General features: G+C 38.3%; 1 protein-coding gene across 12 annotated transcripts in view; it reads right to left on the bottom strand.

Moving 5' to 3' along the window:
- STOX2 (storkhead box 2) overlaps positions 1–26,436 on the bottom strand; it is a 40,639-nt gene that overhangs the window by 3,441 nt on the left and 10,762 nt on the right. For 4 of the 12 annotated variants that reach the window (XM_053975495.1, XM_053975491.1, XM_053975494.1 and 1 more), the window contains 3 exons: positions 20,345–20,497; positions 11,393–13,658; positions 6,041–6,839 (listed from right to left, as the gene is read on the bottom strand). In XM_053975495.1, coding sequence (XP_053831470.1) covers positions 6,644–6,839; positions 11,393–13,658; positions 20,345–20,477 — 2,595 coding nt within the window. In that variant the 5' untranslated portion in view covers positions 20,478–20,497 and the 3' untranslated portion in view covers positions 6,041–6,643. The other 8 variants (XM_053975489.1, XM_053975488.1, XM_053975490.1 and 5 more) reach the window with 5 other exon arrangements.

The following is a 26,436-nucleotide window of genomic DNA, read 5'->3' as shown; positions in this document are numbered from 1 at the left end:
AGATGTCACTTGAGAAAGATCTTCAGTTTACCTGTCAGCAGAGTAAGTATAAAGAGAATTCAAGCCAGGCTTGAAAGCAAGTTTTAAAGTGCATGGTGTGGTAGCTTTGGACAACAGTAGTTTCTTTCTAATTAATGATTAGCCTAATTTAGCACCTAAAATACAAGCACACCATAAGGACAGAAACAAAAACAAAGTGCTCTGCGAGGGGGAAATAGTGCTTGCAGACGTCTCCAGTAATACTGAAAAGGCCTTGACAGTCTGAGTCTACTAAAACCCAAAACTGACTTTGCCTGTGCAAAGCACTAGTGCTGGCATAAAGCCCTAACCAAACCCTATCTGGTTTTGGGATTTTTCACCCCTGTAATTCAAAATGCACAATTTCATGAATATGGATTAAAGCGTAAGCAGATGGATAAAGGGGAATGAGCTAAGACTAGGAACAGTGTGGTATTAGTATGTGCCACTAGCAGGTGACAAGCCAAAGTGCTTAAGACAACACCTATTTCCAAGAGATGCTGCTCTGTTTTTTATCTTACAAATGTTGTAAATGTTCTCATGGTACAGCTCTGGCAAATCTCCTGGACCCTAAACTTCCCCCAAACCTTCTTCCAGGTGGTGGTAGAAGGTTGGAAAATTGCACTTGCATGTTACATTGTCCACTTGGGCCTTTCCAATCAGCAGCTATCAGTTTTCTTGAAGAATGTTAAAAAAACTCCTTGCTAGAACCCTCTCTCTTGGGTGCACCAGGTCCTCCTTTAGCTCATGACGATGGAGAGGAGAGGAAAAGAGGGACGTGACACCTGTCGCCCTTGGCATCAGGAGGTCCTAATGGACTTCTCATTTCTTGGAGCTTGGGTGCATCTCAGCTGGACACTCACATTCAGTGGAGATTACACTCCTCCTGCAGCTGTCAACTTCACAAACAGTCCAAGCCAGAAAAAAAGGTGTATTTTCTCCGTTGCACTCTTAATGGCCCAAAGAGCTTTATGGCTCAAAAAAGCATAGGGGAACCCATCAAGTTGTTACAGTGCTTGTTTATCTGAGATTTCTGGTTTGTGGTGCAAAGTTTCTTAAGTGAGGGAGAGAAACAGCATGTTAAATGGAAATATAAGTATACTCTCTAAAAATCACTGATGAGTGCAAAGAATACACTTAGAACATATAACCAAATGTTATTTAATATCTTAAAAAGTAACACAATCCAAAATGGATATTTCACACAACACTACATAAACAACATGAACACAATATTACCATATGGAGGGACTTTCAAATATAGACTTACAAAAATCCCTGTCCTTTTTTTTCCTTTAAATTATTATACTAAGCATGACAAGTAATCATCATTTACAATATGGTACACTGACACAATAAAAACCATGTTACAAATGTGCTGTTATAAATCAGTAACGTTAGGGAAGACATTTCATGAACTGCAATTATTTCATATGAAATACTATACAATATAAACAGAACATCCATCTTGGATGACCTTTACAGCAACCAGAGACCAAGTAAATTTTTAATTTTTTTTTTCAGTGCAAACACATTTATACAAGGCAGTCTTGGCTGCAAAACTCCCTTCTAACATACAGTAAGTCCCACTTGCATTTATTAACTCATTTAAACCTAATGCAACAGCCACATTCAGTCACTCACAGAAAATTACCTGCAGAATTATGATCCCTTTAAACTTAAAATCTCCTCCACACATAAAGTAACATCTGTGCCAATTACTCCAAGGGCCCTTTCATACATCTGGGTGGGTATCCTTTGGGTGGCTCTAACCGATACACAACATGAGGGCGGTGCACCACACGGAAAATCACCCTTGCGAGGCGGGGCACACTGGCGGCTGTCACGGATCCCGGCTGGGTGGCTGTGCATTTCAGCGGGGATTCAGCCCAGGCTGCCCTTCCAAAGCCAGGTGCGTGGCCCTCTGCTCCTTCTCTGCGTTTAGTGTCTCAGGGCGGGGGGAGGAACACGGAAACCCTCAGCTCAGAACTGAGCTTCAATGGAGTTAACGACCCATTCCCATCTCTCTCAGATCCTCAGAGATCAGGGGAGTTATGCCAGATTTACACTCGCATAACTGGAACCAATGTTTAGAGTGCCACTATTAAAGAAGTGTGATAGTCCCATTTTCTTCTAGCACCAGCTTGGCTTTTGGTGGGTCCTCTGCATGTGTCCCATGCAGCAATGATGCACTTTACTTATGCTGGGGGGAACATTTTAGATATATAGCCTTTTTTTAAAAGAATTTCGTAAAAAATAGAACTTTTCTCTCTAATACTGTACAGTTTTCTTCAGAAGAGCAAAGAGAATTGTAAACTGGGGTTTGACACCAGATCAGGAGTGCTATTTGCTTTCTCAGCACAAAAATTTGAACAATTGTGTTGGGAAAAGCACTACAAAATGTATCTGAAAAACAAATTTTTAATTAACATGACTCTTTCTAAAACCACTGCTGCCAGCACTCGTATGACTGCAAAATTTTTTCTGGGACTGCTAGTCCAAGAGTGTCTACAGGACCATAAAGTAGTTTCTTACTTAAACAAACTAAATGTGTCAAAAGAATAATTTCAGAATATAGACATTAAACACTTTGGTTAACTGTTAAACTTACTTCAGTAACTTTAAGAAAGCAACTAGTTAATAAGTTAGTCTGCAGACTCTTAGCCTTTGCTTTTTCCAATGGGCCCAGACAAAAAGTACGGTCAGTGAACTCTGCCTACCTCACAGGCAAGTGCTTCGAGACCCTCAGGCAAAAAGGTGTGATTTAAGTGCAAAGTATTATCTGCGTTCATGATGGCCTCTGAATAAAGGTTTGCTTGTTCTCTTTCCTAACAATGACTACTGCTGGCAAGCACATCGGCCAGGGTTTTCATTAAAATATTTGTTTTCCAATACATTTTTATTTTTAAAGTTGAGTGAACATTGTTTCACATGTAACAGTCATTTTACAGTGGTGCTGGGAGTCAAATGGCTAATGATTTCTTCTAAATTTTAACTGAAATACTTAAAATGGCAAAATTAGCTCAACTGATGATTGTATATTAATTTGCATCAGGATAATGGTACTAGGTTTGCTGAAAGGTGTTCATAAATCGGGATTTGTATATAATGTGATCTGCTTAGGTTCAACTGCCACTTTCTTCCTTTGGTTTTTGGAAAAATCTTTCTTTCTTCCCTCTTGAAAGGTGGCTTGTTGCAGCTGGCTACTTTTCAAAAGCCAACTTAATTTCTCTTGGAAACTTGCCCATGTTCTTTGAACAATAGGCACATACCTCGAGTAGGGACCCTAATACTGCTCCCAGCAACGTCAATTAAAGGCTGTTGGTAATTTCTACAGGAGCAAATGCTTTAGATGCACACAATCTAGAGACCAGAGTGCATATCATTAAAGGAAGAGCTGTTTTAACACCCTTGCCAGTTCAGAGAAACCATGACGTACTAATGTTGACAAAGATGGAGGCAGAATAGGGCCCCAAGTATCTGAAGGCTGCCAAGAAAATACCCAGAGTGTCTTCTGTTAAACCCCAAACTGTCAATCATATTTCATAGACTGTAGATGTTTCTAATTTGCTAAATTACAAATACATTTTCAAGTTCTACCAGGCAGAAATTTTAGCAGTAACTGGGGAGAGGATGCAAGGTTTCAGCCTCCCTTTCACTTTTATCCCAATTATGCAGCCTTGTCAAAGTCTTTAAGTGACTCATCTGAAAGCCATCTTTTTAACATTGTAGAAGGAAATTGTGGCAATGGAAACATGATGACTTCATATGCAAGCTTTGACACACAAGAGAACGCCATGACCTAATGCTTCAAAGTTTCTAACCTTGCTTTGTACAATACACTTTTCCTGTTGCTGCATTTCATCAAATTCATGGAGGTAGTTATATGTGTAAAAAAAATTACCATAAAAGTAACATGTTGTATTATAATAATACATATTAAGTGTGCAAAATGCCGACAGATTTGTGTTGACCCTTTACAGTTGAACACAACACAGATTCAACCTAATCTAACTCTGTAAACCTTTAAATCGATACATTAGAAGAATGATAGATAAGCAACCACATAATACAAGGCTATGATTTCATCAAAGGATTAGGGTGACATAAAGCACTCAAGCTCCACTCTCGTGGTTTTGTTACCAGAACCTCAAGATGGAATTTTCTTATTTTCCATTGTTGATTTTAAAAGGAAAAAAAAAAATCAAGATTAGAACGTTTCTATCTGAAACTTCTGTTTACATTCCATATTCCAAGAGTCACATTAATATTGGTACAATGCCATGTCAACATTAATATGACATTTATGTTGTCTGCTGGTCTCTGGGAACTTTAAGAAATAACACACTATACAGTTTATAGGTATGTACTATCACATTTTGTTGGAATTATGTCTTCTGTACAACCAGCTGCCTGCACAAATTCTGATTAGCTTATGACAGTTATTTCTCCAAAGGTGAAACCTGTTTCTGCTCTTCACATTTTAATACTGCCATTAGTATTTCAGATCATCACTGTAAATTTTTTTACCATTTTGACATTTTTATTTACTGAATTGATACATACTACTGATGTCAGAGCTCATCTCAGAAATAAAATCACAGTCAGCCACTGTATAGTATATGACAATTCCCCACAAGAACTCTGACTCTACAGTTCGCATGGAATAAGTACGGCTGGAGTTACATATTGAATAATAAGATGCATCATGCAAAGCATTATATGGTAATTAGAGCACATCTTGGAAGGTATGATAAGGCAGAAGGCTAAAGGCCAAGTGACTTTGATAACCAACCAAAAGCACAATAATTTCCTTTATGTGCACTGAAAGGTCTTATTGCTCCTATGAAATGGAAATTATACACTGAAATCAATGAAAACAGACCTGTGCATTGACTGTGTATTCTTGACAGAACTGATTGTGTCCAGAGTTAGAAAGCTGTTTTATAAGTAAATGATCTATATCCGATGGTGTAACATAAGGCTGAATCGTCAGTAAAGAATTCCGATGACAATAGAGAACATAAGCGAAGCTCAAATGACTTTGTATACAGAGTAATAAATGTCACCAGAACCTGATGAAAATACTGGGGTTTGATATGTACAGCTGGGTGTCATACCTGTTTACTACAAGGGCTAGAGAGATTAAATGTCCCTTTTCTATGAAACAATTTGGGCTGTTGCACGTTTTAGTATCTTTGTTGTTATTCCACCATTTGTCTGTTCTGATAAAAAAAGTCAGTTTGTTGCACTACCAGGTTGCATGAGTACCAGAGCAGAATGTGACCCTATACCTAAAATTACTCTTGGAGTTTAACTATCTGTAGAATTTACTTTGCAGTAATTAGCATAGTACTAATTACATTGAAGTAATAGTTTAGGGAGAGCAATTAGGATGTACCGTACCTGCAGGACTCAGATTTCTACTGCAAACCAAGTGGACACATTGAATTTCTAGAAACCAGACATGTCCATAAAATGGTAATTTGCAAATAACATCCACTGAATAAAAAGGCCAGAAGTTTATAATTCTCTAAAATTTGTTCTCTGATAATCATTACACTGTATGCTATTTTTAATAGCCTAATTTAGGCACTCTATTTAATAAGCTACATAAAATAGATTTATGTCCTTCCACTAGAAAGAAATCAATTCTTCAGGCCATACTTGTCATTTATATCATAAAGGATATTTTTGTTCCAAGAAATTAGTTATCCTGATTTCTATATTAATGGCAAGTTGCAATACCAGAAGTGACACAAGAATTAGATAATCTTTTTAAAATAAGTGAATTATACTGAAGTCCTTTCATATATTTTGTGTCACTCCACATTGTGGCTCCATGACAGTTACATCTTTCCCTTCCCTCCCCACTCCCCCCTCTCTGCAAAGGCCCACCTCCTCACAGATGACTATGGAAGGTCAAGTAGCAAGTCTCAGTAAGTAAACATCTCTTGTATTTTTGAAATAAAAGGAGGAGCTGCCTCCCTTCCCACCCTCCATACCTAGAAAAAAAAGCAAATTGAAACAAACCCCAAACCTCCTTTTACTTGCTTAACTAGGTATTTGTAAAATTGTGTCACAAAAATGCACAGTGAAAATGACTGATTAGTATTAATAATTCACATATAGAGCTGAAGTCATGACTTTTCATGTTTGGCATCGTTTTTCCTCATGGTGATCCTGGCTGGTTACTTTCAGCAGTGGCTCAGTTTTTGAAGAATAAAATTATGAACTCTGTAGCAGAGTTTAGCCTCTGACCAGGGGCATCACACATCTGTGGCATTTTTTTAAATGAAGTTGGCAACTGCATGGACATTGAAAATGCAGATTACACTTACAGTGTCTAGACTTTCATATATGTGCTCAGTTACAATTAAGTGAAGCAAAAAGTGTACATATTATCCCTACTGCTATTCTTTGCTACAGAGCCGCAAATGTGAAAAGCAATACCTTGAAATAAAGACTTCTTTGTTGCCCCTAGTCTACATAGCACAGTTTAAGTGAACACTAAAACTGTGGTTGAGATGCTTGTGTTATTTTTCCCCAAAGATGTAAACATCAGTCCCAGTGTCGTAAACTTTGCTGTATAGGACGAGACAGAGGATCTGAGGCAGGCTGACTATCAGACACTAGTGACAGAAGCTTGCAGGCAGTTACCAGGTTTCTGCAGTTTCTCAGCTTCACTCGTGGGTGGGTCTGCAGTGGCTCGGAAGTTGAATGTTGGGCCGGCGCCACCGTGTGCAGGGCTCAGAGCGGGGTTCTGACGTCTGTTGCTTTCAACAATACTTGAAGTGTTGGATGCCAGGCTCTCACGAGTACTGGAATGGAAAAGAAATATATATACACACTCATATATGACATGTCTATATATCTATTGACCAGACAGGAAAGGAGAACAGAGTGTTTTATAATAGGTTTCCTGTGTTTGTATGCAATGCCACATCAATGAAACATCTCATTTTGACAGTACACATATGTTACTCCCAAAATGGGTCCCAGAGGTGCTCAGCAGTCATCATACCATAACACAGGTATAGCACTAAGCACAGCTGAAACTGTCACACAAACTGTAAGCTGAACCAGTATCAAGCATCTGGATTTTTCACTCAAGGAAATAGCTTCCATCTTGCACTTGGAATGTGCTAGTTTTCTTTCCTGACTGGTGCAGTTTTGCACAAAGTAGCTTCATCAAATGAGCTCTGTGTCTATGTAGAGTTAGGACAGCAATCATGTAACACAGCATCCTCTGTTGTCTCCTACCTATGTTTTTGTATACAAAATATTAAATAAAAGTTTTACCTTACATTAAACCCACAATGCTTCTACATGCACCACTTCAATTTTGCTTTGCAGCTGAGATGATTGCAACTAACCCAAGACAATGAGAAATCTTAACTGCCTGGTCTGTGATCTTGCCCTGGACCCCAACTACTGCTGCTATTTCATTCAGAAAATGGACAATGTTCTTTTAGTTCTAACGTATCGTTTAACTACAAGAGTGACCGGACACTTAACACTTTTAAAGATTAGGCCTTTTAATGATACATCTACTTACGAATGCAGAGAAGCTTGTATTTTAGTCTACAGGTTTTAAAAATCTCAGCCATGACATGCTAAGCGTACTTTTATCAGTACTACTGTTTCTGTTGTCTTTACACTATTGAATAATATTTGATCTCTAAATAATGTGTGCCTGTTCAGAAGCAAATTTGCTTTCAAATATCCATGTGGCCCCCTGGTCGTCCACCTCTACCCCTACTTCTTTGTAAAATTACATCACCACTTGCTATGGAGATGTTTGCAGAATACATTTAGAGGACTGAATGCAGTTATTAAATAAGCACTAGAAACAAGGATACTAATGACAAAAATTTCATAGTCAGTTTCAAGTCAACCTAAATTTACCTGCTACTGAAAGGGGTAGCTCTTGCCTGCCTTGTGTGGACCTGACCCTGCCACATGTTTCTGCTGCTTCCCTGACTAAGCCTTGCAGGCAGCCAGACAGATCAGGAACCGCTCTCAGTTAAATACTAGCCCTAAGAAAAAAAACCCAACATTAGTGCTAGCATCAAGGGAAAAGTAGGAATGCACAGCTTTAGATGTGGCAGGGGAGAAATGTGTCAGTGCATGGCATAAGGGAAGGAAAAAAAACTTCTCCTAGTTAACAGGGCAGATTTAAATAATCTTAAACTGACTGAATCTGGAAAATCAATGAGGCTTTTAGGAAAACTCTCACAGATCTTTTAAACTGGTCACAATGGATGGTACTGATATTCTTCTGCCAATGATTGTTTTATTGTCCATAGTTCCAAAGAGCTATGATGGGTGACACAAAGAGTAAATGATTCCTGTGAGCTGCAATGATGTATGGTGCACTTCTCTTGCTCATTTTTTTATTCCTCTCCCTCTGCTTTTTAATGAAAATAGATGCAAATCTTAGTTTTTCAGAGATGATTTAGTATTGTATAATTCTTTTTGGGATCACCAATTCCAGATCTTCAGACATGCTCAACTCTGATATTAGAAACCAACCATTACAACATGTATACACAAAAACTGCATTGAAAATTTTGCATGAAGAGTAATGCCAAAATTAGCTTTCTTTAGGTGACTAAGGAGCAACAGTACTATATAAACCCTAAAAATAAAGGAATAGATTTAATCTTGACAGCTAACATTTACTATATATAACTTGAATAAAAGCAATGCACGAAACATTGCGAGGCTTTTTTTTTCCCCCAGTGGTGATTAACATCTTCACACATTTTGCACACAAATACTTTGCAAGTCAATTGACCATTTCAAATCTCTTAAACTGCAGCCATTTCTTTCTAAATTTTTGTTACTGTCCTTTTTTCAATTTATCAGGCTTTAGAAATATTTTTTTTTCCTTTATAGTGTGAAATTGGTAATTTTGATTCCCCAAACAATGTTGCATACTTCAGTTTGAATGAGAAGATACCACCCCACCTCAGGAAGCAGAGTTACATCACCAGTGGAAGCTAGAAGAACATACCTGAGGAACATCACTATATGCACAACCTGTTCTTATATTCTTCCCATGGCATCTGCTAAAGGACAGTGTCACACCTAGCTGAATCTTACCAGGTGGATGCTGGATGGCTACTTTGTATTTCCGGGAAAAAGACCGTGGAGTACATTTTTTAATATAAGGTAGGATAATAATAACAACGTGGTACTTTTAGCCAAAGGGCTGAATTCACCCTGAGCTAAATTTATTTTTGGAGACTTATACAAAGAAGTGACCCAAACTCAGCAAAATCACCAAATTTAATCATTTTGATGCAAAGCTTATGAAAAAGCTTTGAAATATTATCCTATTCTATCCTAACTATATGCCAATCTCCCAAAACAAAACATGCTACAGAATGTTTTGGTTTGTCTTTTTTTTAAGCTTACTTTATGTGACTTTGCCAAAAAATGGTATTTGTTAATAAATAAACAATAAAATAAAAAAAAAAAGATGTGTGGAACACAAACATAATTGAAAGGTGCTCATCTGTTTCCCTTATGATTTAAACAAGGTGGTATAGCAGCACTGAATACAGTATGTTCACCACATCCTGTTCTCTTGCTAGCTAAGTTTAACATAAACAGATATTTTAGCTTTTGTGTAAATAATTAGGGAAGAAAATGTCTACCATTGCATTAATCAGAAACACAAGTTTGATATTCAGCTAGCACACAAAACAGTAGCCCAAGAACTGATTTTTAATCCACTTGATACCCTATCCTGGAGGTGACTCTCATACTCTGTGGAGTGAGACAGGCTGAGCAAGAAGCAAACACCACAACATACTCCCCCACAAAAACTGACTGCAAGTATAGCACTTCAACTACTGGAAGACATCACATTTAAAAAAGAAAAGTGCAAACAGTTTCATACAACAGCTCTATGTGAGAAAGATGTCAGGCATCTGCAGAACAACCAATATCATAAATTTCAAAGCCTTCTGAAGCTTCTTTTTTAGAATGGACTCAGTGTTAGTGGTATGATTTACTAAAACAATTTTTCAGGTTTTTTGCTCAGTTTAGCTAGAATCTTGCTCTAGTTTGAGACATCACTGCAAGCTGCATCAGGCTCTCTAATTTCTGTCTTGTCATTAACATAAGTGGGAGCAACCATCAAATCCAAAGGAATTTCTTTCAGAGTGACAGGACTTCAATTGAAAATGAAATTTAGTCCTGTGTAGAAACAGGAAATCCTTCAAATGCCTTTCTGAGAGCCTTTGCTATTGATGTAAAAAATATATATACTTTTGAGGAACAAGAAAACCATTTACAGGGGAAAATAAAAAAAGTGACAAAAAAACCCCACCCTATTTTTTCACATAATACAAAATCACTCTTGAAGGTTTTATTTTTAAACACAGGCAATAAATAATTTAAGCTTAAGTAAGCCACTCTAAGAGAACTACTACTGTAAATTATTTCTGTGTTCTTAGAGTCACTGTTCTGAACTCTGATGAGTTGCTATGCAGGCCAAACAAAACAGGTCATGCTCCATTCCATCAAGGACCTAGGACTGCCAAAGGTCAGACAGACAAGGAAGAAGGCTAGCATAAAGGATTCTTAACCTGGAAATGAACTTTTGAAATCTCCAGGGCAGGGAATTCACCAACAACTCTCTCCTCCCTACATTTGTAAGACTTCATGCACACTGAGACTCCCATGATGCCTGAAATCCCTGGAACTGTAATTACTAACCAGCACCACCACACGCAAACGTCTACACTCTCTTTCCAAGTATCTTAGACAAGGCACCTCACTCTCAGCAGTGCTAAGTCACATCTGAAGTTCAAATACACTGAGCACTTTTAATTTGTGGGAGTGGCTATTCCAGTCTCACCAGTTTGAAATGGTGACCAGATACACTTCCAAAATTTTTGAAGAAACAAACAAGGAAGCCCAAACACAAACCAATATAATTTGTTTTTCTTTTTGTCTGAGCCAAAGATTATGCCACCTGGTCATGCCTAGTCTTTCCATTAGTCATGTTGATGTTATCTTAGAGGAAAAGGGAAGGGAAGAGTATGCAGGAGCTCATCCCTTTTATTCTAAAAGCAAATACAAGTTTAATACAGAAAAAAAAAGCATACAGGGAGGTTTTCAGCAAACAGAAAATGAACTAATACAGAGTCAGTGCTGCAAATGGTCATTGGTTTCTTACTGTATGGTGGGAAACCCACACATCTGAATAGAGGATTCCAGAGCTGTAGAAAAAACACTGTCTGAAAACGTGTGAAATTTTTAAATACAGCCCTACATTCTGTCACCAATATCACACACCCATAAAACCATAAATGCAACTTCCTAGTCTGTAAAGCTGCAATGAATGTGACAATCCTACCGTGGAGAGTTGAACCCGCTGTCCACAGTAATGCTGCTGCTGTCCATGCTGTCGAGGCGGGCTGAGTGGGTGGCTCTCTGGTTGTTGCTATTTTCTGTTTCCTTTGGGGTGAGAAGAGTAAGATTCTTTTCAAACTTTCGCTGCAGATCCCTTTCCTTTTCTCTCTCTAGGAGCCATTGCATCGTACCAACGTCATCCCTGTTCTTTTCTTCCTCGGCATTTTTGTTGGTTCCTTCCTCTGAGTCATCATCATCAGATACGTTGTAGTAGTCAAAGGAGGCCTCCTGGTTCCCAGTTGTCTCTTGCTGTCTCTGAGAAACAGGCATGACTTGTGTGACTGAGGTTACCATCGCTTGTTCAAGTTTCTCACATCTGCCGGGCAATGTGTCAGAGGGGGTCTTTTGATGGGGCTTTAGCAGAGGTGTGTTAGACTTATGATAACTATTCACAGAAAGAGTGTTGTGCAGAGGCTTAAAGAGTGTATCCTTGCTAAATATTTCTTTCCTTTTATCAAGGCTGCTTGATTCAGTGCTATGGTGTTGAACCAGCCGCCCGTTAGCAATCACCTCTGGAGTTTGGCCAGCAATCACTGAACCACTGCTTGGGCCCTTTGGGGACTCCTCCTTGTGCACCCCAGGCTCCCTAGCAATATGTTGAGATTGTCTTTCTGTAGGAGTAATTTTTTTTAGCCCATCTGTCCCTGTTAGTGTATCATGATCCTCTTTATTCTTTCCCAGGGGTGATGGAGCAGTAAGCACAGTTTCACTGGATGTGTTGCACTGAAAATAGTCATCAACTGCAGATTTTGTTGTGCAGGAGTTGAGTTCACTATATGATGGCAAATTCTCTGTAGGCTTCCCTTGTTCCAATAGGCTACAAGAACTGGGGGTTTCTACACTGCCACCGGCTATTTCAGGGATGCAAGTCTCTTTGTAGCTTGCAGATGAAATCAGAGCCCTTTGATGACTGAGCGACTGAGATGGTCTTAAGGTACTATCATCAATGTAGGTTTGGCTAGTTGTTTGGTCATCTGGGCTACAGCCTTCACCTATATCTTCAGGTGTGCCTAAAGTAGCTGAGCCCAGAGGTCCCTTGGAGTTATCCATGGATCTAGACCTTTCTTTAGCCTTACTGGACCGCTCATTCCTTGATCTTCTATCCTGTGTATGGCTGTGGCTCCGATGGACCTTGGAATGGGAGCTTCCCCTGGAAGGTTCAGGGAAAGGCATTTCAGTTCTTCTTTTAGCCAGTTCACCAGATACATCCCACTCTGGTGTCATAGGAAAGTGAGATTCAATCATGTTAGGATTGCTGTGCATTATATAATTGTCTCCCTTGTGTTCTATTATAAAACAGCCTTCCCGTGGGGATCGAGTCAAGGGATCGTAGAACTCATACTCCCTTTCAGCAGGTATATCCAAATGAGAGCCATCTGATGGGTCTCCTTTGGACACACGGGTCTTGCTGTGCGACCTCGATTTCCCATGAGACTTTCTGTGATTCCTGCTCTTTTTACTTCGTCCACTGTGGTGAGCTGAAGACCCTGCTTTGCTTCGTTGAGCTTTTTCTTCTTCAAGTTTCTTCATTAGTGCAGTGTGTCTCATGACATTTTCCACAGTCAAGTCTGGATTAATGCGCCTAATAATCTCCATTTCTACCTCTCTAGGTATAGTGGTAGGGGTGTCCTCATCCCTTAGCGGCCACTCTTCTGGAGGAAACTGGGCAGAGAAATTTGCCAGCTGTTTGGTCTTATCCTTCTTAAAACTTAATCGGAATAATTTGAGTCCAAATTTCTTAGACTGCTTTTCTACATCCTTAGGCTTTGTGAGCGTCTCTGATTTATATGAAAAATTGACAGTACTTTTACTTTTCTCAGTAGGTGGGACCTGACATAATGAAGGAGGACAGTATGAGTCTTTACAGTCTTTTGCTGATTTCCTCTGTAGGGTAGATGCATGCATGCTGTGCATGTCTTCTCTGCAACAGTGGCAGGAGTCGCAGTGGTTTTTGGGTAGTGTTCGGTCCCTGACACATCCCGAGGTGGAGGGAGTTATAGTTCCTTGTTGTGGAGAGGTACATTGAGACCTGTCAGGTATCCTCTCATCCAAATGGTACCATTTACTGTTAGTTCTTATGAGAGATGGTGTTATAAAGTAAGTCTGTGGGGTTACAATGAAATAACCATCCGGAGTTGGGTATATTTTCCTCTCCCGTACAAGCATATTCAAAGTATGTCGAAGGATTTCTGGACTGGGTGTTGGAACTCCTAGAAATAACAGTAAACACATATCAGGAAGTGCATAAAACTGTGTAGGACTCTGATTTCCCCCTCCCCAGCAAAAAGCTAGTTATCCCAATGTGCAAGCTGGAATATGCTGAACAAACAACTCCAGTAAAGCATTTTGTTAGCATTCTCTTCTCTGTTTATTTCTCCACTTATCTCCTACACTTCAGACATATCAATTATTAATTAAATAGTAGGCCATTAATAAAGTGCTAAAAAAACCCCCAAGAGAACTTCTAGTCACTTCCAATGTGCAGGTGACCTTAAGCTACAAGATGGAATCACTGAAAATCAGTGTCAAGAAAAATATTCTACTTTTATTTTTCTTCCAAAAAAGCATTTATATCCAAATTTACCAGAACTATTCTTATTATGACTTGTCACATATAAAGCAGTAGTTATTTGTTATTTTGGATGCCTAAGCTGCTTTTCCCACAGAATACTACACAGAAAAAAACAAGCAGTTCCTCAAACTGTCCCTTTAGCACAAACTTGATTTAACAGATAGGCTCCCCTATTAAAATATGTTTTAACTACATCAGCTGCTTCAAAACAGAGACATCCTGAATGACACAGTCTATCTTACCCAGAATGTCTTTTCCATTAGGCTGGAAGTTACAGATTTAGCTCCCAAAAATTTGCTTCTCAGAGTTCCTTGTCTTTCAGGTGAGATGTGAGGGACACTAAGTGCATGTATTGCATACTGAAAGAGGCAAGTATGACTACCCCACATCAATGGCACATGGTAGACTTGGCACTGTGAGCCAGATCCTTCCCATTACCAGTGCACCTGCTGGATTCAGTGGTGCTTGACCAAGTCTTCAATACTTCATTAGCTAAAAAACTAAGCTGCATGTTGTGTAGAGGAGTAAGTTTCATCTAGAGCTAAGGAAAAAAGAACTTTTTCACAAACTAGTTTTAAAACATTTGTTTATGCTGAATAAAAAATTAAAATGCTTCCATGTTGTAAGTGGAAAAATCTATCTTCAATCAATACATTTTGTTTAACTAAAATGCATTTTAATTCTGAGTACTAGTCTGGTTGAAGAATAGAATTTCAATGCATGCAAAAACATTTCAGTGAAGAATATGCTTTTTACAAAAATACTTAAAGGAGATATCTCAGCTGGGGTACCTGCCCCAAACACAGTATCTCCAGGAGCACACAGTGTCTGGTCACCAACTCTTCTCCAACACATCAAAGGTTGGAGCCTGTAAGCTCACTGATCTCCTTGTGACAGTAACACCCATTAAAAGCAACAAGAAAAAGAGAATTTGGACTAATTCCTTAACTCATCCTGTTTCTTGTAACTGTGTTGGAGGCAACACGTTCTTATGTCTGACTTTGAGTGTTGTTTGATAGAGACATGACCATACTACTCATATCCATAACTAAAATCTTAAAATGGAAACAGCAAAGGGTTAGGAACACTATGGACATGAGCAAAAGTAGTTACAACACAAAAGGCACCAGAGAGAAGTATACAGGGACATGTGTTGGTTTTGACTGGGTAGAGTTAATATGGTTCATCCACAGTCCGTAGGGCTGAAATATTGGGGTCACTGTGGACACAGGAAGTGAGAGGCCAAGATACGTTATAATTTGAGAGCATAAATTAAATTGAAAATTGGGGAAAAAAATATGGAGAATCAGGAGCTTGTGTTTTCTTCCCTTTTCATGCAGGTGTCCACAATTTCTGTAATAATCTGAGTGAGAGTAACAAAGATCCCCAGAACCTTTAGATGAGTTAACATGACAGAAACAGCAACAGGTGGGAAAAGCTAAAATCCAGAGAGCTGGGGGAAAAAAAGGATTACTTGTCCCTAGCCCAGAATTCTGAATCTCTCTGGACTAAGTAAACAATCTGTGGGCTTCCTGTGGATTATGAGGCAAAGCAGGCTGTCCTCTGCATGGGCTTTTGATAGCACACAGGAAACATGAAGAATGATTTCAATCCCTGTAACAACCAATGGTCACCTAACTCTTCATTCCTGCAGTGGAGCTGCTGTGTCTGCTTGGGCAATGCCACCCCTTTGACATTATGATGTGCATCATGACAAGACATGGATGACCACAAAACTCAAGCTCATTTGTTTCTCCATCCCATGCTGAACATGCACTGCAGGGTCCAACCATGGTCCACCTCAGGTGCACCTGTTCTGCAGCAGCCAACCTCTCTTCCTTCCCCTACATGAACAACCTACCCCATCCATTGCACTTTTCAGAAGCTTACAAGTAAAGACTTCAGCATGTACTTACCTTTTACTAAAAAGACTTTTCTTAACATACTGTTTCAAAAACATCACAACACAAATAAAAGAGATTAAAGTATTTCTCCTGGGAGCTTAGAGAAAAGTTAGGGAAAGAGATTGGAAAGGATGTATTGATGTTTTACAGCAGTTTAGGCAAAAATGCACTGCAAACACATGGTAAAAATAATATGTATTTTTCACCCAGTAAACCATAAGGGCTACAATGTGTTGGGTGAGTCTCTAAACACTGGATGCACAGTAGTTACACTGAGTAACTCCTGTGAATGGAGAATGTGCAGATAAACACCAAGGAAAAAAGATCAGCATGCCTGGCAGTCAATGATGCTGTAAAGTTAATTGTGTCAGCCTTCTCTCTGGAGGTGAAGCCTATCACTTTTATGACTCCCAGCACACAGTCCATGCTGTGGTTCACTAAGCCAGCAGGGATGACAGCAGATGCAGATCTTGGAAGCTCAGCACTGTCAGCTAAGGGTAGCTATGGGTTTTATTCCAAGCTCTTTTAGGTATTTACAAAAGCAAAAACAGACCCAAACTCAGCTTAGGCTTTCCTGCATGGCAGACAGGAGCAATGACATTAAAAAAAAAGGCAATGGGATACAGAGTGAATACAGATTTCTTGGCTTTCTCAAGAGTTTCCTCTTTAAAGCCCACATACTGTCTGTATACAACCTACCCCCCTGTATTCAAAGGTCTCCTTATGATCTCCCTTCCTCCATTAAATAGGAATAAGGGAAAAAACCCCAGTGGCTTACAGATTCTAGCCCATAAAATATTGCATGACAGCAGTGGTGTTATTTAAGATTATGTAGTGGTTTAATAATTCAAAAGCAGAAACTGTCTGGACACTGAATCATCAGACATGTACATTTTCTGTATCTCAAGAGAGTCTACCAGGCCATCCACAGAGCTTCCAGACAGAAGATTATGTCTTGTTTGCTACTCACAAAGAACACTGACCTAGAGTGAACTCAGTTAATGTAAGACACTTCTTTTAAGTGCTACACATATAATTCATATATTTAAAGAGAGTGAAGTTATAAAGGTGATTGTCAGAGGAATTTGCCAGCTTTCAGAAAACTGCTTGCTTCAAAAGTAACCTAGGCCAATACACAAGTATTTTCTACACTGAAATTTTGAGAGTCTTAAAATTATTTAAACATATATGTGGACAGAACTGGTGAGGAAAAAAAAAAGACAAATATCCTTACTAAAGGCAGCACAGACTAAGGTTTGGTGTTGTCTTCATCCACGTTCATACAGATAAGAGGGTCTGGTTGCGAAACACAGAACAGGGGTTACATTCTTAGCTCCTTATACTGGATTTCAAAGATTTACATTTAATGTATGGGATTTAAACCATGGTCAATAAAATACAAAGCAGGGCTGTACAAACATCTCATTGTTTAATTCTAAGTTAGAATAATGGAAGCATGTGCAGGAGCAGCCCTCTTGCTTTTTTAAAAACACAACAAATACCAAAAACTACAAATAAGATGTGCATTATCAATACAAACTTTTTGGATAAAATAAATTCATGAAAAATACATCTGAAGTAGTACTTAATGGTGTTAAATCTGCTAAAATGATTTTCTCCTGAGCTGATGCTAAGGCTTAACAAGGGATAAAAGAAATACTCTGATTGGCTCATGAAATACTAGTTAAAGATGTGGAGTGGTTGCTATGTGATGTTATAAATAATTAGCATACCTTATTTCAGATAGAGCCATGGCCCAGATTTATGCCTGCACAATGGCTCAGCAAACTAGAGGGCTAGACAGCAACTGTAAGACCCTGCACTGAGGAAAAAGGTTTATTATTCTTAGGCACTTTTGAGAATAGCATCCGGGGTCCTAGGAAATTTATATTCATCATGAAATGCAGTGAAGCATCTGTTCATTAAAGCACAAACAACACAGGCAGACAAGTGCTGCTACAGGAAGAGATACGGAGAGGGTATGTGATAATAACAGACATGTCTACAGTGGTAATGCTCTCCTCTCCCTCAGAGCATCAACCCCTAGTTAGGAAAAATAAACTATCAGAATATGAGAGGACATCAGATATTTTACAATAGCCACAAAGAATATAAAGACTCAAAAAGCTACAGCTGATTTATTACAGGGGTTTGGGCAGAAAAGTGAAAAGTGTCAGCACAACAAGTTCTTTTTACTGGAAAGGAGAAAATTTTTGGATAATCCTCATACACTGAGAGAACATGTATGATTGCTATATTAAATATGTCGTGGCTGGGAGAGAAAGGCATTTCTCTAGTGAAGGGGAAAAACTGGTCAACAAAGGGTGGATGTTTTTTTCTGCAAATAATTTTCTCTACATTTTGGGAAGTAAGGCTCTCTTTTTTTTTCTTTTTTTTAAATCACAGACTTGAGAAATTCACATGTTAATGGCTAGTGGAAAAAAAAAGGCAGCAAGAGACTATGTGCTAACTTGCCTCAGGCTTCGTCTGAGCAACGTCTAAAAAATAATCCAGCCAGCTGAATTTTTTTTTTTTTCATGTTTGGCTCTGTTTAACAAGAATAGCACAACACACCAAGTGAATTGATAATCATGCTCTCAGGAAACTCAAGGGATGTTACCAATAAATTATCATTTCCACAATGCAACAATGTTTATATAAAAATATTGATAGAATAATTGAAAAAATACTTGCAATCTATGAAATTCTTCTAGTACATGGCATACATAGAAAAGATAACTTGGGATAACTTGGGAAAAAATCATCAAAATGAATTAAGAGAATTACAATTGTGAACTTTGCCTTCTTCGCATTCTAACCCTTACAATTTTTTACACTATTTTCAAAATCAGCCTGATAAACAAAATTACAAATAGGGAGAGAAAGCCAGTATTTACAAAATATGCTTGCAGTATTTTTTCAAAGTACAACTATTAAATGTCAGACAATTGTTTATTCCAAACATAGCACTCAATTGAGAATTATATTTTAAATTCTCAGAACTCAGTATTAGTTACAGCTAAACACATGTAAATTTCAAGGCTTCAAGTAACTCTTGCTCTAAAATGTAAGCAAAAAAATTCCAGACATCAAAACATGGCTATGGTTAGGCTGCCTAGATGAGACTGATGCATCAGTAGTTTTCCTACTGAGGCATTTTTAATTAGCTACTTTTTGCAGGTATAAATAGGTACAATGTAGGAGTTTCTCAACCACTTTAGAGAACTGTAAACTCAGACACAGAATAGATAGATATCTTGCCCAGGATCATACAAAGCACAAATGGAAAAGTTCTGCTGTCTTGCTCAGTAAACCTCTGCCCAGCGCCTTAGCACCTCAATGCAAAAATGTCTCTACAAGATGCACTTTGCATGATTCACCCACTCCGGATACAAACAGCCAGTAGAGAAGCACCATGTTCAAGAGTACATTCTTGTTACAGGATTCCCTTTTTGTGTTGTTACAGTATCTTTAATCCAAGACAATTTCCATGTACCATTTGATAAATATCAAATGCTGACAAGAATACCTTCTGAACAGTACACCAGCATTTGTGAGTACAGCAAGTGTACCTATAGCTCTCCAAAACTTTTAGTTTAGTCATGGAGAGAGATGTCCTTTTTTTGCTGTTTTTCAAGCAAGAAGCAAAAGCCAGAACTGTGTCCAAGAAGGATCTGAGAACTCCTGGAAAGCAGGCTGACACAGTCCTTTCACTTTAAATACAATCTCCCCCCGAAACAGGCACATCATTGTTACTGGACTATACTACTTGCATCAGGCCACACACTGAGAACCTGCTCTAGGTGAAGGAAGACATGCAGCTGTGTGGGAAACCTGGTCTTTAGAATAGAGGTCTCTACAGAGACCTCCATGAGGTTACCTCTTTGAAGGTTGGACAGTGACACTTGAACTGGTTGAATGATACCAACAGAACCCTTATGAGTTAGCTACACTAGCTTGAAAGCCACAAGGTGAAATGAGTTTGCTCTGGCTATGACACATCATGCCTTGTTCTCCATAGTTACTAAAGAAGCCCTGCATTCCCTTGGCTATGATGATAAAAAAGGCTATTTTGTGAGAAAAATCACAAACAAGCTTATTCTGATACTGTCTGAAAAAAAGAAACAAGCCAATATTTTGTTGTTTAGTACTCCAGGTAATTTTTATTACTTATATAAAGTCAGGAATTTGCTCTGCAAAATGCATTTCACTTGAATGGTCTTATCAAAGACAACTCACTTCTCTATATCTTTAAGGGTAAAGAAAAAGTTCCAAGATTAAAACCCTAATGTCTCCTTTTACTTTTGGTTAGAATGTCAGGATTAGTCAATATTCCCATCCAGAAGGTACTGAGACTTCTTTAACTGCCTTTTTACAGACATGTGCTCATCTGACCGATGATTTATTAATGACTGGTTACCTGGGAAGCAGGTGGTTAGGTGCTCCATTAGTGCTTCTTGTGTGACTTGTTTTCGGGCAGAGTTCATTGCTGAGATGGCCAGGCAAAGGATTTCCCCAAGTGGAATAAACTGTGACTGAGTGATGGGAGACATGCTGATGGGTGATACATCACCTGTAAAAAGATAAAAGATGTGCAATGAAGCATTTTGTTTAAAAATCTGCTCATAGGACAAAGAGGTAGAGATACAGCTGGTGAAAATTCAGAGATCTCTGGTTTTTGTACTGAGCTGGGGATAAAACCCTTACAATGGAGAACCATCCATCAGCTTATTTCAAAACTTAAGACACAGAGAAGTTTGGAAAATGGGAGACGTACACTATGCAGACATAGTTTCTCAAAGGGTACAATTGACAGACTCAGAAAAACACCAATAAATTAGCACTCATGGTTCAAAACCTCCTCTTAACATTCTACTAGGTAACTGCACAAACAAAATTGTTGCAAATATTTCTCTGGACATAAAAGGGGAAATTTCACTCCCCTTTCAAAGTACAGATCAACCACCATTTCCATTTGATATAGTATATTTTATTAATAGCAACAAAGATAAAAAGAAGTTGCTAAGTTAATGAATAACACTTTAACTCAGCTGACAAAGCACAGAACACTCTCTAGAGGCCCAAAAGCATCAAAACACCTTAAGAACGATACCCTGAATAAACCTCTCCTGGATCTACATGTCAAATGTCTTTGTACAAACTATGTATTTTTAGAAGAGAAGTTTTAATGGTTTCACGATGGCCTGAATATTATGTTTGTTGTTACTTTTCTCATGTTGCCTTACAAACTATTCATTAACCTACAGTTAAAAAAAAATCATTAAAAGATCTTAAAGTTATGGGAGGAATTACAATTTGACAATACTAGCATGACTACACATGTACAAGCCCATTTTAACATACTTTATCCAAGTACATAAATCTTTGATTCTGCTCTGTAACTCTTCTTGAAATGGTAACAGCTCCCCAGTGATCTCAAAGAGAGGAAATCAACAGGCTAAAATATTTTCCTTGCCAGTGGAAAAGGAGTCATAAAGAGTAACAGACAGAACAAAGGGCACTTAAGTATGAATCCTATTCTGGCTACAGGTCAGTCAATAGTCAGGGATTTAGTTCTACCTAAATGGCTTTGAAATGCCACAAAAAATCATCCTATTTCTGCTGTCACAGAGCAACACCTTGTGAATAAATAATGAATCAAATTACTAGAAATTAATTCAAATTTTCATTCTCAATTCAGAAGATCTAATATTTGCCCCATTAATTCTATTCCTATATCCCCCCAATATTCCTATTAGGGCTACTAAACAAGAGCAGCAGCTTCTAAAATTGATTATCAAAATGCATTTACTCAGGCATTATGGTGGGAAAAAATTGGTGAGAGTAGTCAACTGCATAGCTGTCTCAGCAAGACTTATGAGCAGTATTTTTCAATCACAAGCTCTACAATCTGCTCTACAGCAATGATACATGTTACCCAAGACACAAGCATGATTTAAAACAACACATGTGTGCTATGCTATCTCCTGATTGCTTTTGCTTAATCAGGCCTGACCAGATCAATGCTGCATTCCCTTCCCAGCACAGCAGCATTCTTCCCCCTTCAACACAGTGAAGCCCAAGATCCTACTCATTCTTAGCTCATCATAGAATTATAACCTTAAAATATAACATTCTCTGGACATTTTTACTCAAATGCACCTAAGAGTTCCTGCCACATGTGTTACAGACAACGGCAAAGAAGATGACACACAGCTTACAGGAAAACATGAGAGATATGCTTCCATATGACTTGGGAGGAACACCATTTATTCCCTCATCATTTGAGAACAGATAAAGAACCTCACAGTTATTATATTGCTATTTACTAATAATTATGTTCTGCTGTCAGTTTAAACTTGTTCATAGACAAATCTTTGTAATCAGCCAGACACATAAGTTCACCAACTTTGATCACCAGTCACCATACACTTTGTATAGAGGATCAGTTTCTTTAATGATTAGTTTCACATCTAAGAAGCATCAGAATTAAGGTAAGAATTATACAGATTTAGCTAACTCATTTAAGAAACTACTGTCTTTAACACAAAGGTTATGTGTCATGGATATCCTTGTGAGAACTACTAAATTAAGTTCAGTGCAGTGTCAGACAGATTGGCATATATTGGCCACAGCTGAGGTTTAATCTTACCAAGTTCACAGGGCACTGAAATGGGCTCTCTGGTGTCCTGGTTTTACCTGGGATAGAGCAGCTTTAAGGGAGTCCAGGTAAAAGGCAGCAACTCCTTAATTGTTCTATCTGTATCATCAAAGACCTGGCAATATCTCAAACCTAAGCAGCCTGGCAGGAGTATCCCTGTGCCTGCTCCCAGCCATGCACTCTCACTGCCTCTCACTCACCTACACAGGTGCCAGGATGGGAAAGCAGGAAGAAGGCCTCTTTCTTTCCCTTGCATGGGAATGATCCATTCACAGGTAACCAGAATGATACTGGATGTAGAGAAGGGGCCATAATACCATAACCAGCTCCCTGAAGTGGGAAAGGGACTCAAGGAGTTTTATACCTGAACCTTTGCTCTGCAGCCTTGTAGCTGCCCCCAGAGGGATGCTTGGACGAGAACTCAGAAACCAATTGCTCTGCTCATGCCCAGGAGCAGCCCATCCCTCTCCCATGACTGCCAAGAGCCTGCAGAAATCCACCTCTGAGATCACTTCCAGTCAGGACTTGTTAACTTAAAACTGGCTAAGTACAAGCTAAGAAATAATAAAATTTGCCTGATTTTAGTAACTTTGCACAGTTCTTCCTTTTAAAGTAGGCCTTCAGCATGGAATTGCTTTCTAGGTTAGTGAGCAGAAAACATTCAGTCTGTGCTGAATTTGACCCTCTGCCAGTAGGACTCGTCACCAGGAACAAGCCAGGAATTTCCACTGAAATATTAACTATACTTCACGTAACTCCTCACTATGAAACATTTAGTATTGATTTCTTAATGTTAACACAATTTCTAGGATAGCATGTTATAGTTAGCATACCAGGGTTGCACACATCCTGCTTGCAAATATTTGGGAGCTTGACAACCATTTAATTAACTACAAAGATTACTATAATTGCCCATAAAATAATAACTTAAGTGGCTTTAAATGAAATAGAGATGTTTAAAAAATACCAGTTTATGTGAGGGCCTTTCTGGTTTGTAAGGGAATATTGAGTTAAGCCTTATTCTTTTCCACTGAATACTCTTCAGCCCTCTTCATTATGACAAGGAAACTATTTCACTCCTGTCATGATAGAATGATCTCCATAGCTTGTTGTTCATAACTGACTGCTGGAGATAGTTACTAGCTCTTGTTTAAAAAGGCTAGCACATATTTTGAGCAGACCTAGTGATAGAAAGCCAAACTCCCCTCACTCAGGGAAGCTCTAATTTGCCAGATTTTATCTTGTCTGTCCTGTGGCTCTGGGAAATCACACGAACTTTGTGGTTATAGTTAAGTCAACGAACTTCTTTGATGCACAGTAACAGCAAATATCTTGATCTACGAGACAATATAATACATTAACATCAATTACACACATAAATACTATTAGGCTGTTGAACATAAGGTTTATTATGACTTCTTTAGGAAAGATCTGCTCAAAAAAAAAAAAAGCAAATATGCTTTTCCTAATTTTTTTGAAGACCACATCACTTACATAAAACATGTAGCATATGGCTCCTGTTAGCTCTGACTGATGCTTGTCTCAAGCAGCTTTCTTTTGAAATCAAATTACTAGCCTCAACTTACATATGTTTGTGTTCCCAATTAAATGAAAACTGGAGCTCAGAGAGCAGTTTTCACCAGCTGACTGCATGTTTTGTTTAAATATAAGAAATATACGTGCATATATAGTTCCAGCTCTGTTTCTGCAATGTCTTTCCAAACCTCTCTCAAAATAATTAAAAAAAAAAGTTTTCTAGACTTCTTGTATTAAGTGACATTCAATTTTAAAGAATGTCTAAGCACATAAGAAACAGTGAATGGGAATTGTACTCATTTATGCCTTGGGGATTTGTATTGCTAGCCTGGGGGAAAAATTATTTTTATTACTTAGAACAGAAGATAATGTAGCACATAAAATAAACACTTAGCTCTTACATAGCACTTTTCTTCAGTGGTTTTCAAACACTATGAAAAACTGGGAACAATAACTATCCTTAACATACAGATGAGAAATTGATGCTCTAACAGAGCTGGGAATAAAAATTCCCACATCCTGAACCCATATGAGCCAGAACTTTTCCTGTGCTAGTTTATCTAGTGTGTCTGATCTCTGCAAGTCTGGGTAACTCCATTTTGAGAGAAAATGAGGCAGACTACATTCTGTACCATGTATCAGCAATTAACTATCAGCTACATACCCATCACAGACTTTTAATTAGTGATTCTACTGCTGGAAAGAAGTGACCTGGAAGTCAAACTCTTTGTCTCATGAACTTTGCATAAAGATTACTTGAAAAATCACCTCTTGATTTACAAATGAAACCAATTCAGTACAACCATTGTAAATGAATTAAAGAAATTACAGTGCAAAAGCATACTATATTAGAATTTATACACCCTATTTCTCTGAAATAGGGAGGAGACCCTCTGATTTACACTCTGCATCCTGTAAAGTACAGGAAGTCAAAGCCCAGTTTCACTTCTTCAGATTCTCAACACCTTTTTAATATTTTGTTTCTTATGGCTCAAGACAACCTTTAAACATAATTTTTAGCCTGGTTTCCACAGAAAATGAGGCTTGCACAACCACAATCTGTGCACTTGTATGTGTCAGGGAGATTGAGCCTCATTAGACAAGAGTAATGATTCTAAAACAAGTGTTTGCTACACATTATATCTACACAGAGCTTCAGGCATAGCAACCTCCCACTAGATAGGACAGAATCCAGTCAAAAAACACTTGACAAGGGAAATCTGACTTCACTGCTTTTGCTGCTTACAGATCTACATTATTAATCAGAAAACATTAAGCTAGAGCACAGTAACTTCATGACATCTCATGATTATAGTGGTGGTTGCAACAGAAACCCCCTACAAAAATTTTCTTGCCAACAGCCTGTTCTCATCAACACTTGCTTACGATTTTACCCTGGGAAGAACTACAGAAAGGTAATTTTCTAACAGAACTACTTGTAATGGGCAACGGAGGGCCTAGAATATTATCATGTTTTCCCAATAATACTGAAAGTAAAAAGTCTCTTCTAGGAAAAGTACACTTTCAGATTTACTTAATGAAGGGACAGATGCTGAAGAAGTTACATGTCTGGCCTGGGTTACCCCACAATTACCCCTTTTTGCCCCAAATCCCAACTTGACTGAATTATGCTAATTAAAGAATACTTTGTAAGTAGATGTAGCAAACCTATTCTGATGTGAATTCACAACAAGGATATATAATTGCCATTTTAAGTTAGACATTCCCATTTGACTGAACAAAAGGAGGGAAAAGGAAGAATATACAGATTTCTTTGGTATTAACCAGATTACTGTGAAGTACCTTGAATCTGCACTAGCATGCTTACTCAGAAAAGATGACTTTTCACTGACAAAATCAGAAACAAATACAATTAGAAGAAATGTTGCTTGTGCTGTTTCCAGACATAGCCTAAACCTTCCTTTTAAGCTACATTTCCTGGAGTATTTTATGAAAAAAGCTGCAGGTTGTTTTTACTGGACAGACACACATATTAAGAGGACTGATAATAACAACAAAAAATACATTAAAGATTTTTCCATTTATTCCTGTTTAAGAGCAGCTTAAACAAAGGCTTAACAAATGCAGTAGTACATTCATTCACTAACCAGCAAGTTCCTTTTGCATCTCCGAAATGCACACCCACCAAAATAAATAATGAACACTTCCAAGAATGCGACCACTCCAAAACTACACAGCCTGAAGAAAACACATCAAACTTACTATAACCAATATAACAGACCTAAACAGAGTTCTAGTTCCTCACTAGTTATTAACTTCAACTGTGTAAATTGATCTTTTTAATCATTCAGACC

Source organism: Vidua macroura, chromosome 4 (genome assembly GCF_024509145.1).
Source record: "Vidua macroura isolate BioBank_ID:100142 chromosome 4, ASM2450914v1, whole genome shotgun sequence".
In the NCBI taxonomy this organism is placed as follows: Eukaryota; Metazoa; Chordata; class Aves; order Passeriformes; family Viduidae; genus Vidua; species Vidua macroura.
This window is presented reverse-complemented; position numbering and strand designations above follow the sequence as displayed.